Source organism: Hypomesus nipponensis, chromosome 17, assembly GCF_054491055.1.
Source record: "Hypomesus nipponensis isolate SF chromosome 17, ASM5449105v1, whole genome shotgun sequence".
Taxonomy (NCBI): domain Eukaryota; kingdom Metazoa; phylum Chordata; class Actinopteri; order Osmeriformes; family Osmeridae; genus Hypomesus; species Hypomesus nipponensis.
Genome location: NC_140377.1, coordinates 20,900,001 through 20,912,500, shown reverse-complemented (window position 1 = coordinate 20,912,500; position 12,500 = coordinate 20,900,001). Strand labels below are relative to the sequence as shown.

The window sequence follows — 12,500 nt, the reverse complement described above, 5'->3', positions numbered from 1 at the left end:
CTGAATGTGTGTCATGTGCATGTGCTTCTCCGCACATGCAGAATGTGGGCGTCGTCATGACGCCAGAGCGTTGGCGCGCCGAGGTCAATTCCGTGGCCCCCTTGAAACCGAGAGAACGTTCTAGACACACTGGAGTCAGTCATCGCGGTTCTGCCCGGAAACACCTACACCGCGCAGCGCAAACCTCGGAGAGCAGAGATGGCAGCTGGGAGTGGGACCGACAGAGGCCTTCAGGGTGGGGGAGAGGGTGTGTGGGCTCACCCTATCAGCTGACCAGAGAGAACCGGCCGCACGGTAGAACAGTAGAAGGACGAGGGGGTGTTCCGGAACAGTGCGGCTCTGTGTCGTGGTCTGACTCTGCTCTGCGGGGGCTGAGGGGGCGAGGACACAGTCACCGCTCTGGGGAGGGAGAGTCAAGCCTCTTAAAACGTTAGCGCCGCGTCCAGGAAGCTAACATAAAGACTGTAAGGCATCTCTTGTTTCCCAGGGCCGTGGGAGTGCTTTAACAGGGGCAGTAAGTCAGCTTTAAAGAAGCGTTCGACTCAGGGTTGTAAACTTGAAGTGAAGCAGGGACAAGGCTGGAGGTTTTCCTCCGGTTCCGTGAGACTGGCAGCCCCCACGCAGCTGCTTACTGTACACACCGGCTAGCGGAGGGAAACAACAAGACACGGCGTGACTTCTGGTGTCCGACACTTAGGAGGAAACGTCTCCTCCGTCAGAGCAGGTGAGGTCCTTTCGGGTAGCTCGTCATCTCGTCAGACGAGCCTCTCAAAGTCATGTGAGCGGAGAACAACCAATCACAAAGTGTCTCTCCGCTCCAGAGAAAGAGCCAGTCCCGTGGAGGGTAGCCGGCTGTCTGAACGGCGGACACAGACAGCCAGATCCACCCACGTGGCCAATTAGACCTCGTTCATGACTTCTACTGAAAGGGAAAATTACACTTGGTAGTAGGATGACACTTCACAGGGAAGTCACACATATACACACTCTCTCTCTCTCACGCGCGCGTGAACGCAGCAGAGGTTCATATAGAAAGGTCAGTGAGCACGGCTGAATGAAGGCTGATAGTAAGAGGTTATTATCACCCCTTTTCTGGAGAGTCAAAAAAAAACAAAAAACAACAAGGCTTCCTACCTTTCTCAGAACGGGCGGTTGCCGTGACAACGGGCTTATCGTACTGGCGTGCGCGCAGGCCAGGAGCCAGCGAAATAAAGGAGAGCTCTGCCACACACACTCATACACAGCGTGTGTGTTTCTCCTGCGTGCGGTGTCACCACGATGCTGAAGAGCAGCGCGACGTGGCGATGATGCAGGAGAAGCTACCGTCAGCCTCCGTCAGCCTCCGTCAGCCTCCGTCAGTGCCCGCTGACTCACCCAGCGGCTCCCCTGACGTGGACCGGCCGAGAGACGAGGACCTCTCAGACTCTGACTCCCTCCAGACTGAATCATACTCTGACCCTGACTCCCTCCAGACTGAATCATACTCTGACCCTGACTCCCTCCAGACTGAATCATACTCTGACCCTGACTCCCTCCAGACTGAATCATACTCTGACCCTGACTCCCTCCAGACTGAATCATACTCTGACTCTGACTCCCTCCAGACTGAATCATACTCTGACCCTGACTCCCTCCAGACTGAATCATACTCTGACCCTGACTCCCTCCAGACTGAATCATACTCTGACCCTGACTCCCTCCAGACTGAATCATACTCTGACCCTGACTCCCTCCAGACTGAATCATACTCTGACCCTGACTCCCTCCAGACTGAATCATACTCTGACCCTGACTCCCTCCAGACTGAATCTGACCCTGACTCCCTCCAGACTGAATCATACTCTGACCCTGACTCCCTCCAGACTGAATCCGACTCTGACCCTGACTCCCTCCAGACTGAATCATACTCTGACCCTGACTCCCTCCAGACTGAATCAGACTGACACCGGCGTGCTTTAATCACACACACACACACACATACTTGAACCACACACATACTTGAACCAAACACACACATATACTTTAAACCACACACACATGCAAGCATTCAGCGCAGTGTGTCCACCAGTGTGTGGTTTACAAACGCTACTAAAAGGACCTCCCAGCGTGGAACCAGGATCTTTCCTCCAACCCCTCACCTCTCAGCAGGGCTGTGTTTAGCTGCGGTCTCCGCTCCCGGCTCCCTCTCCTCCCCCCTCCGCCTCGTTCCCGCCCACGCACACATCCATCACTGCGGGGCAATAAGGAACCCTGACGCACTTCCTGTGTGCCGTGTGTGCGTGACTATAGCGCTTCATCACCCTAACCAGTAGAATAGGGAGAACATGAATGAGAGAAAGAGGGAGGGGAGGGAGCAGTTTGTCTGTGCGGACGAGACTGTTAGGGCCTGAGTGGTGATCTCTGAAGGCTAAATTAGAAAGAGAGGGAGTGCATCATGGAGATACAGCAGGGGGCTCATGGAGATAACAGAGGGAGTCAGGCTGCAGTGATTGAATCAGGGTGCTCATCACACACATGTACATACACCCCCTACGGATGAGCTCTCCCAGGGAGACTGAACTTGTCTCCTCTCCTGGAGTCGACAATGCTCCCCATGCAGTCGTGCATAGCTGCCAGCATGACCTGCCTTGTATATGTCATAATAATAAATCATACAAATCACACTTTCTATTGGGTGTCGCTTTTCAAAACACTCAAGGACATCTTAGATGAAAAGGGCCTACATAGGTGAGTTACAAAACTGGTTATAAATGGCTCTATAACCAGGGCACAGATCAAACAAACATTAACCATACTGTATAACCCAGTTATACTCATAAACAAGTTAAAAAGAGATACAAAGTCTAAAAACAAGATTATTACAAGATTAGGTTGGAGGGTGAAATCTTTTTTTTTTTTTTGTGCGAAGTAGAAGTCTGTGCAACGACCTGTGCAACGACCTGCATACATCCTCCTTCATCCCAGTCCTGCTGATCACACACGGATCCAGACAGGACAGCCATGGAAACATCTAGACCAGTCAATGACGGCCTTTCAGCTTGTGTTTGTGTGTTTTTCTGAGGCGTGCTGCTGGTGTTGGACCACACCAGCCTGTGACGATGATGTCCCTTCATCTAGAACATCTAGCGTACTTGGAAAGACCTGTACTGCTGATGGAAACAATTTGGTTGACGTGCCTGCTCTCAGCTGCGGGTGAACTGAGGACATTTCTCATTAAGAGAACGAGGGAAGGAGTTAGAGAGAGGGACAGGGGAGAGGAGAGGACAGGACAGAGATGCAGAGGGTGGAGCGTGATCAAGGCGATAACAGCCGGTGAGAAATGACCCATCATCTTTCATCACCCTCCATCTTCTCATGGCTCTCGCCATTTCCAGATCCCAGGGGGATGTGGTTCCGAGGCCATTATGGTGGCCCCACTAGGACAATAATCCTCTGTATCTCCTGGACTCTGATCTCATCTTCATCGCTTTGTCTGGGTTGGTCTCCGAGGTAACCCCGAAACGGATTTCACATTCACTGAGGTTTCTGCGACCAGGGCAAAGTAGATTTGGAAATATTTGGAAGAACCACGTACAGTCTTTGTGCGTTTGTGTTTTTGAGGTTGTGTGTTCGTGCGTGTATTAGAGGTTGTGCGTGGGCGTGTTTGTGAGTGTCTGTTGTCAAAGTTGTGTTTTTTATGTGTGTTCGAAGCTGTGTGTTTCGTGTGTCCAAGACAGTCCCCTTGGTGTTATTGCCTCAGGGTTCTGTGTGGTGAGTTAATGGAGAGCGATGCTTCCCACCTACAAAACACAGAGCTACCTCTGTTTTGCAACCTCTAACCATCCCAGGACTATTATCCACTTGCGAAAGCTATGGATGGATCTGTGTGTGTGTGTGTGTGCGTGCGTGCGGTGACGTTGTCCTCTTCCTGCTTCTGAGAAGCCGTCCAGGGTGATTATCTGGTCTGGTTACACCACAGAGCATCAAACCACAGCCTCTTTTCCATAAACAAGCTCTTCACCCTCACTGAGGCAGACGTCGCTCGTGTTTTTGGCCGTATCCGCGGGCCGCAGGAATACTCGGGTCCGCTCTGAGCGGTCCACACAGTTCCAGTTGTTCCGTTTTGATTTATTGGTGCATAGTTCACAGCAGTCGTCAGGCGGCGCTGGTTCTGTTCCTGTTCCACAGACCTTGGACTGTTCCCCGATCCAGAGTTATCCCACAGAGTCTTCGTGAGGGGTTGTGTAACCGAACATGACTTCATGCAGCGTGTTAACAGGATGCTTTGGCCAAAACAACTCGTTTGTCGACATGTCCTTTAAACCGAGCTTTGACTTGTGTGTGTGGGTGTGTTTGCGTGTGTGTGTGCGTGTGTGTGTGACCAAGCTTTTTTCCCTTGCTTACTACCCCCCACCTTGCCGGAGTTTTCCGCTTGCTGAATATTGAATGAAGCAGATCCACCTCACAGCTCTAAAGTTCTCCAGCCTCATCGCCGCTCAACCATCCATGACAGGCTGTGCCAGTGAGTGTGTGTGTGTCTGTCTCCGTGTGTGTCTGTGTGTGTGTGTGTCCGTGTGTGTGTTGTGAGGAAGGGTGTGTGTGTTCTCACCTGTGTATTTTCTCATTCCTGCTAGACACACACACACTATTTATGGTCCCCAATGAGAGTGACTCAGATTTTCATGTGGTGCAGATGATCTCTGGTGGTTTGGGCGAACAATACCACCCACACTGTTTTCCCTGTGTGTGTGTGTGTGTGTGTGTGTGTGTGTGTGTAAGCTCACCAGACCTGGCTGGAACGCTGATACGCAGTTGATCTCAGTCCGTTTGTCACAAGCAAGGCTGCCTCTGCAGTGTGTTTCAGACTGCACCTTACTCGACGTGCGTATCAGCTTACCCCCCCTCGAGGCTGGTTCTAGAGTTACCTCCTCTGCCGAGGCAGAGCGGCACACAGCGGCCTCTGGCAAGGCCCCGGCCTGGGCTCGCACAAAGGCAGGATGTTAGGGGGAAAAGCGCCGCGACAGGAAACAGGAAGTCACTTATCGGTTTGTGGCTGTGACATCCACTTGCCACTTTGGGGGGGTGACAGCCGTCCACAGGAGCACACAGGAGTGTGTATGACACCCAGTGGCACCGTTAGCTCGCAGCCCTGGGACTGAAGCAGTGTTCGACGTGGGCCCGGTCGGCCTCCCGCCGTCAGTGGGGATGAAGGAAATTCATGACATGTTTTTTATTTTATTTACGGAACCTCTGATGCTTTTAGTTTCATCATGAGAATTGTTCCGGTCAATTCAGATGACGTCCATTTGACGTTTTGACCCTTATCCTTCTGTTTATCCAGTTATTTATTTTTTTCTAATCCAAAGTGACGTGCTAATGCGTCGTGTCGTGAAGACAGTAGCGTTGTGGTGGTGTTCCCGGACACCAGGGCAGTCTGCTAGCTGTCCAGCTGGGCTCATGTTTCTTCCCTGCCGTCTGTCTGCGTCTGTTCCCTCGCTGGCTCTGTCGTCACCACTTCCCTGGGTCTGATGTCTGTCATGCGGCGCGTCACTCTGGAGCGGCAGTGACGGGGTTGATATTACTAACCAGGTCTCTCTCTCTCCTCCCCCTCTCAGGGCAAAAATATATTACTAACCAGGTCATTCTCTCTCTCCTCACCTTCTCAGGGCAAAAAGATATTACTAACCAGGTCATTCTCTTTCTCTCCCTCACCCGCACAGGGCATGAAACCAGATAGCTTCTACAAAGTCAAAGTCCCTGAGCTTAAAGAGATCATCGAGGGATGCATCCGCATGAACAACGACGAGAGGTACAGTCACCTGAGAAGACTTTTATTTTGAAAAGATCTCTGTGGCATTGTGTGTTCTATAAGCCAAGGGGTAGGTCAAGGTTTGTCTTCTTAGACAGACAGTGCCATGCCAGACGATCCCCTCTCACCAGACCCACGCATCGCACCCGCCGAGTTGGTTTGCTAAGCTTTGTTAAGCTACGAGAAAACACGGTGTTGCTCAAGAAACTGACATGGGAACAAAAAAAAGATTGATTGCATCACTCGTCGCTGTTAAACCACAGATGCAGTCTGTGCTTGTGAGTTCAACAGCTTTACTGGCTCATTCAGCATCCCTGTCAGCATTGATCCGACTGGGTCGTCGCTAAAAATAACCGCGAAGTGACTTCAGACAAACACACTTCAAATGTTGCCGTGTTGCCAGGGCGACAGAACCAAAGGTTATTGATCATGGCTGGCGGGCCTGTCGTTAATGATGTCAGAATACACCTGCCTCAGCTGACAAACACACACACACACAAACACACACACACTTGTGGGGTAATCTATCTGTCTCTCATGGCCTGTAAACTCTGGAGGTCCTGTTACCAGTGTACACCCCCCGTAAGCCTCGCGTATATCCTGACCTCTCTACACCACTCTGTCAACCAGATTGCGCCCCCCCCCGCACCCCACATCTGACTAAAGTGACCCTGTCATCCAGTATGACCCACCCCACATCTGACTAAAGTGACCCTGTCATCCAGTATGACCCCCCCCCCCCACCCCACATGTGACTAAAGTGACCTACCCCCCGCTGCAAGCAATGCTTCATTCAAGTTCCTTTCCCCCCCTCCCCTCTCTTCTGGTCCCGCCCATCCCCACTCACGACTTCCTTGCTCCTCCCCCCCCCTCCTCTCTCCTGCCGCCCTCTCCGCCCTCCCCCCAGGTACACCATCCAGGACCTGCTGGAGCACACGTTCTTCCAGGAGAACAACGGCGTCCACGTGGAGCTGGCCGAGGAGGACGACACGGTCAAGTCGGGCCTGAAGCTGTGGCTGCGCATGGACGACACCAAGAAGCTGCACGGGAAGTACAAGGACAACAACGCCATCGAGTTCCTGTTCGAGCTCTACAAGGACGTGCCCGAGGAGGTGGCCCAGGAGATGGTGAGGAGGGGGGCCATTTCTGGGACGCTCAAAGACTTCCTGGAGGATGTAGAATTCTTTTTTTTTTTTTACATTTACATTGAGTCATTTAGCAGACGCTCTTATCCAGAGCGACTTACAGTAAGTACAGGGACATTCTCCCCGAGGCAAGTAGGGTGAAGTGCCTTGCCCAAGGACACAACGTCATTTTGTACGGCCAGGGATTAGAACCGGCAACCTTCTGATTAATAGCCCTACTCCCTAACCGCTCAGCCATCTGACCCCTAGTCTCCTAGTTAATTCACGAAGAAAAGGTTTGCAGCAGAGGTGGGATTTGTCTTCTCTGCCAGGGGGTCTTACCCACTCAGACAGACATAAAACGGCATCACATGGAATTACGTTTGAGGTACAAAGGCATTCTATCTCTACGTTGATTTACTACTACCACTAACAGCTGCATCCGTTTGGTCAGAGTCTATCAACACTGAATTCTGACAGACTAAAAGACGGGGTCAAAGGTCAAAGGCCTTTGCTTTCTCGGTTCAGGAACCTTACACACCTCTCGGGGACCTGCATGTGGTCAAGGGAAGTGCTCAAGTTACCACCACGGGTGTTGGCCCTGGCCTTGTCAAATGAGAATGCAGCTGATCACCTAAGTTCTTCTCTCCCCCTCTCCCCCTGTCTCCCTGTCCCCTTGTCTCCCTCTCCCCCTATCTCCCTCTCCCCGTCTCCCTCTCCCCCTGTCTCCCTCTCCCCCTGTCTCCCTCTCCCCCTATCTCCCTCTCCCCGTCTCCCTCTCCCCGTCTCCCTCTCCCCCTGTCTCCCTCTCCCCCTGTCTCCCTCTCCCCCTATCTCCCTCTCCCCCTGTCTCCCTCTCCCCGTCTCCGTCTCTCCCTCTCCCCCTATCTCCCTTTCCCCCTGTCTCCCTCTCCCCCTCTCCCCCTGTCTCCCTCTCCCCCTGTCTCCCTCTCCCCCTGTACCCCTCTCCCCCTGTCTCCCTCTCCCCCTGTCTCCCTCTCCCCCTGTCCCCCTCTCCCCTGTCTCCCTCTCCCCCTGTCTCCCTCTCCCCCTCTCCCCCTGTCTCCCTCTCCCCCTCTCCCCCTGTCCCCCTCTCCCCCTGTCTCCCTCTCCCCCTGTCTCCCTCTCCCCCTGTCTCCCTCTCCCCCTCTCCCCCTGTCTCCCTCTCCCCCTCTCCCCCTGTCTCCCTCTCCCCCTCTCCCCCTGTCTCCCTCTCCCCCTGTCTCCCTCTCCCCCTCTCCTAACTCTCCAGGTGGTGCTCGGCTTCGTCTGTGAGGCCGACTACAAGCTGGTTGCCAAGGCGATTCGCGACCGGGTCACCGCCATCAAACGCCAGCGGGAGAAACATCGCCGCCTCGCCCAGGAGGCCCTGCGTTCCCGGCAGGAAACAGTCATCGAGGAGGAGGAGCCTGAGCCAGCCCCCGCCCCCAAACCTCCCTTAGCTCCTCCCACGCAATCCCACAGCCCCGCCAACCCTGGCACACAGACTCCTACCACACAGTCCGCTAGCCCCGCCCACCCTGGCACACAGGCTCCTCCCACACAGTCCCCTAGCCCCGCCCAGACTGGCACACAGGCTCCTCCCACACAGTCCCCCAGCCCCGCCCAGCCTGGCACACAGGCTCCTCCCACACAGTCCCCTGGCCCTGCCCAGCCTGGCACACAGGCTCCTCCCACACAGTCCCCCAGCCCCGCCCAGCCTGGCACACAGGCTCCTCCCACACAGTCCCCTAGCCCCGCCCAGCCTGCCACACAGGCTCCTCCCACACAGTCCCCCAGCCCCGCCCAGCCTGGCACACAGGCTCCTCCCACGCTGACGGTGTCGGGCCCCGCCCTGTGGCCCCTCGACGGCTCGGTGGACTCGGGCCTCAACGCCAGCCTAGTGGCCGATGTTGGGGAGCAGGACTCCCAGCAGAGAGAGCACTACAACATCCGCTCGGCCTCCAACAACTCCTCCGCCACCTGTGAGGAACAAGCTGTGCCCCACACGCAACACGTACAGGAGAGGGAGAAGAGAGGGAGAATGGAGGAGATGGAGAGGAGAGGGAGAATGGAGGAGAGGGAAAGGAGAGGAAGAATGAAGAGGGAGAGGAGAGGAAGATTGGAGAGGGAGAGGAGAGGAGGAATAGAGGAGAGGGAGAGGAGAGGAAGAATGGAGGAGAGGACAGTTGGAGTCGAGCAGAGGAGGGCAGGAAAAGTGGATTAGAGGGAGAAGGGAAGGAGACCGAAATAGATTTTCCATGTACATTTCGCCAAGGAAATACCTGTGCAGTTGAGGTAGCTTAGTGTGAGCCCACCCTGTGATAACACACAGACAGCTGGTGATCAGAGTCTGAAGACGAGGCTGCACACACTGCACAGTGTAGAACCAGCTGATATGGTAGACCCAGACGTCAAACACCTTAACCCCTTACACTGCACTGATTGGACAGAGGGCGGATTGAAACAAGCTCGGCCTGCTTTCTCAGAGTGCATACAGAACCAGTACCTCTCATGTCACACAGGTTCAACCACAAACATGTTGTGTACATGTGTAGCTTGCATACCCATGCCCTTTAAAGTGGTGTGTGCGTGTGTCAGTGTGTTTATATTTGGAAGGGTAACAGAATGAGTAGGCAGGGTCGCATGTGGGGGGGGGGGGGGATCTGATAGCTGCAGCAGTGGTGTCCTCATATCAAGCTAAAGCAGGCTAATCCCAGCTGTTTGTTGTGGTTACCGTGGTTACCCCTGAGAGTGGTCTGGGCCCACGGCCTGCTTTATCCTTTATCCTCCCCCTCTTAAGCCTGCCTCCCTCTCTCCACCATCCCCCCCCCCCCCCTGCCCCACCCCTATCTGTGCTTGTTGCCATTACAGCGGACTGTGAGACAGACGGCTACCTGAGCTGCTCAGGTCTACAGGAGGCGGGAGAAGCCCCGCCCCTTCCCGGAAGCCACGCCCCCACCGCCCTCCCCACCACCGTTCCACCAACCGTTGAAGCTCCTCACATCGAAACTCCGCCCATTGAGGCCCCGCCCACATCGGCTCCACCAATCCCTGCTCTGTGCTTCCCCACGGTAGGGACCTCATAGGAAGGCAGGGGCATGAGGTCAGAGGAGGGAGGAGCTAAGAGCCTAGCTTATCCACCTGCTAGCCAGAACAGTGTTTAGCCAGGAACAGAAGGAAATCTAAATCCAGAATGTATTGAGAGAATCTATACAGTTCGACTGTCAAACTCCAGGAAGTGACCTCCGTAGTCCGTAGTCACATGACCCCACCTTCACCTTGCCCCAGACATCAGCGGGGTCAGAATGACCCAGCACCTCCAGCCACAGTAATGCTATACCAGCATGACAGAGCTCTCCCTGCTGGAACAATCCAGTTGCGCTGCTTAAAGAACCGAGTCAACAGCTTGGGGCCTGAGTGCCAGGTAACTGGGGTGACCAGGCCCCAGAGACCAAGACAGCCCTCCTCACTAGATCCATGGCTGGGTAAATTTAGCTGCCTACCTCAGCAGACTATTCTGATAGCAACCCTGTGCCTACTCCTCTCTCCCCCCCCCCCCCCTCCCCCCCCAGAGCATTGCCGTGTCCCACAATGCCGAGCGGCTCACTTCTGGATCTGCCAGTGGTTTCTCCTCGCCGGTGGACAGGTAACCCAGACGTGGTGCGGTGGTATAGCCCTGTATGAATGCATTCCAATAGCTGCTCTACTAATACAGGAGGGTCCATGCTATGGGTCAGCTCTTGATCTGCTAAGGCCTTTTAACCTTGGAACATGGGAACAATTTCCACTTGAACTACCCATTAAAACCCAAGAGACAGGTGTGTGTGTGTGGGTTTGTGTGTGCGGGTGTGTGTTTGTTTGTGTGTGTGGGTGTGTGTGATGGGGGGGGGGGGGGGGGTTGCGGGAGGTTAGTGTATATATAAGCTTTGATTTATGATGTCACTTGACTGCACTATAGTGCTCTACTGGAGGGTACTTCCCTTTCTGTATGACACACACACACACATACAGACACACACACAAGTCACCTCTCCCGCACACACACACGTGACCTCTCCCACACACACACACACACAATCAGCAATCACCCCATTTCCAGTGCGTAATTATACAAACTGTCAGACGGTGAGTGTGCGTGTGTGTGCGTCTGTCAAGGTTAATAACGTGGGTTGAAGGTCAGTGGTGTGACAGAGCCCAGAAGGACACTGGTTTCAAACGAGAGACTCCCTGAGTCATAGCACTCCACATGGTCAATAAATAGATCCTCATTTCCAATCTGGCCTAAGAAGAGGCAACAGAGGATGATGCACAACATATATAACAGGCCTCAGTACCCTTCACTGTATCAACCCAGTATGACGTGGCATGACGTCACTCTGTGTGACCTCACTTCCTGAACCTCCCTTCAGCTACGCTTCCGACGTGACGTCCGGGTTGAGTGACGGCAACGAGGGCCAATCAGAGAGGAGTGCCAAGGGTGCCAGCAAGCGCACAGGCGCCAAGCTGTTCAGGAGGAGAGCCCGCTCCCGCCTTCGGATCACTGGGGTAAGGAACCATCCGGTCTGGGCAGAACCTTCCGGATCTGTGTGCGCTGGAGCCAGGCTGTCAGTCCGTCACGGTTCTGCTGAGAACCTGGTGGGAGATCTTTGGATCTTCACGTTGTCCCTTCGCCTTATCTCCACTCCAAATCCTTAGATCTTTAGTGACTGGTCTCCTTAAGTAGGGCACCACGGAAGAGTGGACTACATATTGTACAGTTGCTGTCTTTCTCTGTTTTGGGGTCGTGGTTGTAATCAGGTGTGTGTGTGTGTGTGTGTCCTGTAGTTGTCAGACAAGGCTGATCGCGTGGTGGAGTGCCAGCTTCAGACACACAACAGCAAGATGGTGACCTTTAAGTTCGACCTGGACGGAGATTACCCCGAGGACATTGCAGCTGTCATGGTAGTTATCCGTCTGTCTGTCGGTGTGTGTGTGTGTGTGTGTGTGTTACGTAACCCCAGAGTGGTAGAACTGCTGAGCTGCCGATCTTCCCTCCTCACTGATGACCTCGCTGATGACCTCCCGGTGACCTGTAGTCACTGTCACATGACGGGATCGAAGAGCCACCATCGGTCGGGGAACAAAAGTGCTCTGTCTCCACGTAGGTCACAAGGTCATGCCCCATAAACAAGGAAGCGTCCCACAGCTCGATCACGGCGGTCACAGTCCAACGTCTCACCTCACCGTGAGAGTCCTGTTGACGTACTTTGTCAGTGTGCTCACTGGGCCATCTAAAGCTGTGTTCTTCAACCCAGGTCCTCAGGGCTCACTGTCCTGTGTGTTCTCGAGGTTTCCCTCGTCCAACACACCTGATTCGAACGAAAGGTTGTTATTAAGGAGCACTGCAGAGATAGTGGGGAAGAAATACTAGATCATGAATATATTGGTGTTTTTACACAGTATAATACAGGTATTGGGGGTACTTGTATTCAGAAATCAGGTAAAGGGGGTTCTGAAGCCAGAAATGTTGGAGATCCGCTGGGTTCATTTGGTGACCTGTTCTGTGACCTGTTCTGTGACCTGTTCTGGTGTCTCCAGGTGTTTAATGAGTTCCTCCTGCTCCTCCT

At 54.0% G+C, this 12,500-nt stretch overlaps 1 protein-coding gene across 1 annotated transcript in view; it reads left to right on the top strand.

Moving 5' to 3' along the window:
• Positions 1-12,500, top strand: part of wnk4b (WNK lysine deficient protein kinase 4b) — a 45,081-nt gene that overhangs the window by 24,776 nt on the left and 7,805 nt on the right. Inside the window, exons 5-11 of the mRNA XM_084677543.1 lie at positions 5,700-5,788; positions 6,696-6,915; positions 8,165-8,876; positions 9,766-9,965; positions 10,467-10,540; positions 11,304-11,439; positions 11,719-11,835. Coding sequence (XP_084533669.1) covers positions 5,700-5,788; positions 6,696-6,915; positions 8,165-8,876; positions 9,766-9,965; positions 10,467-10,540; positions 11,304-11,439; positions 11,719-11,835 — 1,548 coding nt within the window. The remainder of the gene's footprint in view (positions 1-5,699; positions 5,789-6,695; positions 6,916-8,164; positions 8,877-9,765; positions 9,966-10,466; positions 10,541-11,303; positions 11,440-11,718; positions 11,836-12,500) is intronic.